This window comes from Asparagus officinalis, chromosome 7, assembly GCF_001876935.1.
Source record: "Asparagus officinalis chromosome 7, Aspof.V1, whole genome shotgun sequence".
NCBI classification, from domain to species: Eukaryota; Viridiplantae; Streptophyta; class Magnoliopsida; order Asparagales; family Asparagaceae; genus Asparagus; species Asparagus officinalis.
In genome coordinates, this window is record NC_033800.1 from 87,191,272 (window position 1) to 87,194,242 (window position 2,971).

Here is a 2,971-nt window from a genome sequence, read left to right on the forward strand (position 1 = left end):
TATATGTCTGTAAAGCTCCCCGCTTTAACATTAACTTCTAGATCTGTAATTAGAGAAGAGAATGATTCCCTTGAATCTATTAGAAACAGATATTTTGATATGAAAATTAATATATCTCACAAAGTAGATTTTCTCTTTATTTTTCTGTGACACCCCCACTTTAGTCCCATTTGAACTAGTGTGAAGAAATGTTAGTGTTTTAAATAGAGAAAACCCAATGTCCAAGAACAACTAGTGCTAATATTTTAGCGGTTGATTTAAGCCAACATCGAGTTGTTCTCGATGGGTCCCACAGGTTGCACGCGCCAATGGGCCCGTAGGCTTGGGACGTGACAAATGGTATCAGAACAGTTTCCAGCAGGAAGTGTGGAGCTAAGTGCTGTACGGGGCTAAGTGCTACACCGCATGGATGCGGTGGGAGCCACCTCTAGAGCCTGTAGGAGACACCTCTAGAGTCCACATCTCCTGGCAGTGACAATGGGATGTGCCAATTGTCATGTCGTAACGATGAAGACGTTGTTTTTGTAAGGTGGGGTGATTGTGACACCCCCACTTTAGTCCCACATGAACTAGTGTGAAGAATGTTAGTGGTTTAAATAGAGAAAAACCGAAGGTCCAAGAACAACAAGTGCTAACATTTTGACAGTTGATTTAAACCAATATCGAGTTGCTCTCGGTGGGTCCCAAGGCTTGCACGCGCCAACAGACAGGCCCGGGACGTGACATTTTCTCTCTTCTTTTCCTGGCAAGTATATGTCAAAGTGTAGATGCATTTGATCAATGGCTCATTCTAGAAGAAGCAAAGAATGAAAGATTGTTTTTTATGGATATTTACTGTATGTCAGGAAACGTAAAAAAGAAAAAATAGCATTTGTTATTCTTCTTTTGTCCATAGTCATTTGTAATGTCTGTTCTATGTAATGGCGCTAGAAACTAGAATTTATCTTCTTCTGAGAGGAAAATAGAACAACAAACCTCATCTCCCGGTATTTAATTGATTTCTTACACGTGTTTTTGCGCATCATGCCTAATGGTTTCATTAATATGAAATGTAATGGCAAAAACTTAAATCTTGTAAAATGCAGTTCAACTTTACCTATTTAAAGATTTGGATTATTGATTTCAGGTCCTTATCTCCTGTTGTGCACGCTCAATATTTCAGCTCAACATCTGAATATATTAATCAGCAAAACAGTTGACTAACGCGACACCAGATCATGATTGCAATATAGAGTATGACATCTTAACTGTGCATGTCGACGCTGCAGCAAAGGATCAGCACGGATAACTCTCAATCGGTAAGTGCTCTATGAACCCACTGGCTTCAAGCTAAATGACTGATCTTTTCGCTCCACAGTGTAAGAAGATGGCATTCGTATGCAGAATTTTAAGACAAAGGAAACTTCAATCTGTTATAGAGAAATTACTACCAGATCTTGGATTGCAATATAAATCTAGCTGTAAAGGTTCTTCTTGTTTCCCTATCTATATATAATGCACAATGCGCAAGGCACAAAGAAAGTTAGGCTGTGCACTGAAATTTTAATCATGCGTGCCCTCTTTGCAGTTAACAAACAATGCTTTGGTGATGGAAGACATATAAAGTACATGCTAACAACCTCTGGGATTTGTTTGTCGAAAGCACTACAAGGATCTCATCTGAAGCTCATATCCACGTTGACGACACATGGTGGAAAAGATTCTTGTCGTCTCCACCATTTAATTTCAACTCTTTGACATTCGCTTATATATAGCTGCGAGGAGCAAAGGTATCAACTCAAACACACACATATTGGTTTTTTACTAGCTTTCTTCATCCTTGTCATAGAACACTGGTTGAAATGGCTAGTCATATTCGATCCATCAGCATGCCCTCTACGTCTCACCCAACTATACTCAGAGTGCAAGAAGAACTAGACAATCTTAAAGCTCGTCTCGCCTCCTCCAGAGCAGCAGAAATAGTTCCGGATGGATTTAGAAGTGTGGGAGTCGTGTATGAACAAATTGAAGAGCTACTTCGCTTGCCCAGCAGCCAACAAAGTATACAACTATGTCAAAAGAAATGGATAGAAGAGCAACTTGATTGTTCTCTTCGGTTGTTGGACCTGATTGGTGCTGTGGGGGAAAACTTGGTTTCCATGAGAGAGCATGTCCAAGACCTTCAGTCGGCAATTCGAAGGAAGGGAGACCAAGTTAGTGAGTCAAAAAAGAAGGCCCAAAAGATTATCAACGATTCCCTCAAGTCATTAAAGCTAATCAGTGGCCAAAGTGTACGTTGTTGTGTTGAAGACGGTAGCAATCAATTGGTTAAGGTTTTGATTGAAACAAGGGAGATCACTATCTCTCTTCTTAGATATATGCTCTCTTTAGTGTCAGAGCCAAAAACAAAAACAAGTACGTGGTCTATCGTTTCTAAGGCCATTACACAAAGAAAGGTTGCCTGTGAAGGAGAGTGGGAAGGTGCAACAGCAGAGGAGAACATAAATACGAGGTTACAGGCTTCCTATGATTGCATCGCTTCCAAAGATGTCAGTGCTATAAGGGTAGAGAAGGTGCATATTGGCTTGAAAGTGGTGGAGGTCAGGATGGAAAGTCTCGAGTCCGGATTACAGTTCCTGTTCAGGAAATTAATCCAAAATAGAGTCTCCCTTCTTAATGTCCTTAGCTTGTAGAGTTACTTATCAAAATTTCACCCATCATTGTATTGGCATCCGCATTTTAAAGGATTTGCTAATATATGTGATTTTATCCAATACTGTATACGAGTTGTTCCTGTAATATACTCCATGAATGAAAATATTCTTCCTTGCAAAACCAATTTGGTTTTGGTTGTATGAGATGGGTTATTGCTCAATTTTCCACAGGACATTCAATTGATACTATTCTGATCTGTTAGTTCTTACTGAAACTCATATCCTGTCTCTATCGTAAGTTGATACTTGGGTCATGAGACTCAAATAGCAACAATCAC

At 39.8% G+C, this 2,971-nt stretch overlaps 1 protein-coding gene across 2 annotated transcripts; it reads left to right on the forward strand.

Moving 5' to 3' along the window:
- Positions 1,368–2,760, forward strand: LOC109850859. Of its 2 annotated transcripts, XM_020420936.1 has the most exons (3): positions 1,368–1,466; positions 1,568–1,769; positions 1,868–2,760. In XM_020420936.1, exon 3 carries the CDS (start codon positions 1,869–1,871, stop codon positions 2,670–2,672), a length of 804 nt encoding a protein of 267 aa, XP_020276525.1. In that variant the 5' UTR covers positions 1,368–1,466; positions 1,568–1,769; position 1,868; the 3' UTR covers positions 2,673–2,760. The 2 variants fall into 2 exon arrangements, with proteins under 2 accessions (XP_020276525.1, XP_020276526.1); XM_020420937.1 differs by having other exon boundaries at positions 1,440–1,769.

What these genes read in the sequence shown, in the direction of transcription:
- LOC109850859 (XM_020420936.1), top strand. Translation starts at nt 1,869, where the DNA reads ATGCCCTCTACGTCTCACCCAACTATACTCAGAGTGCAAGAAGAACTA.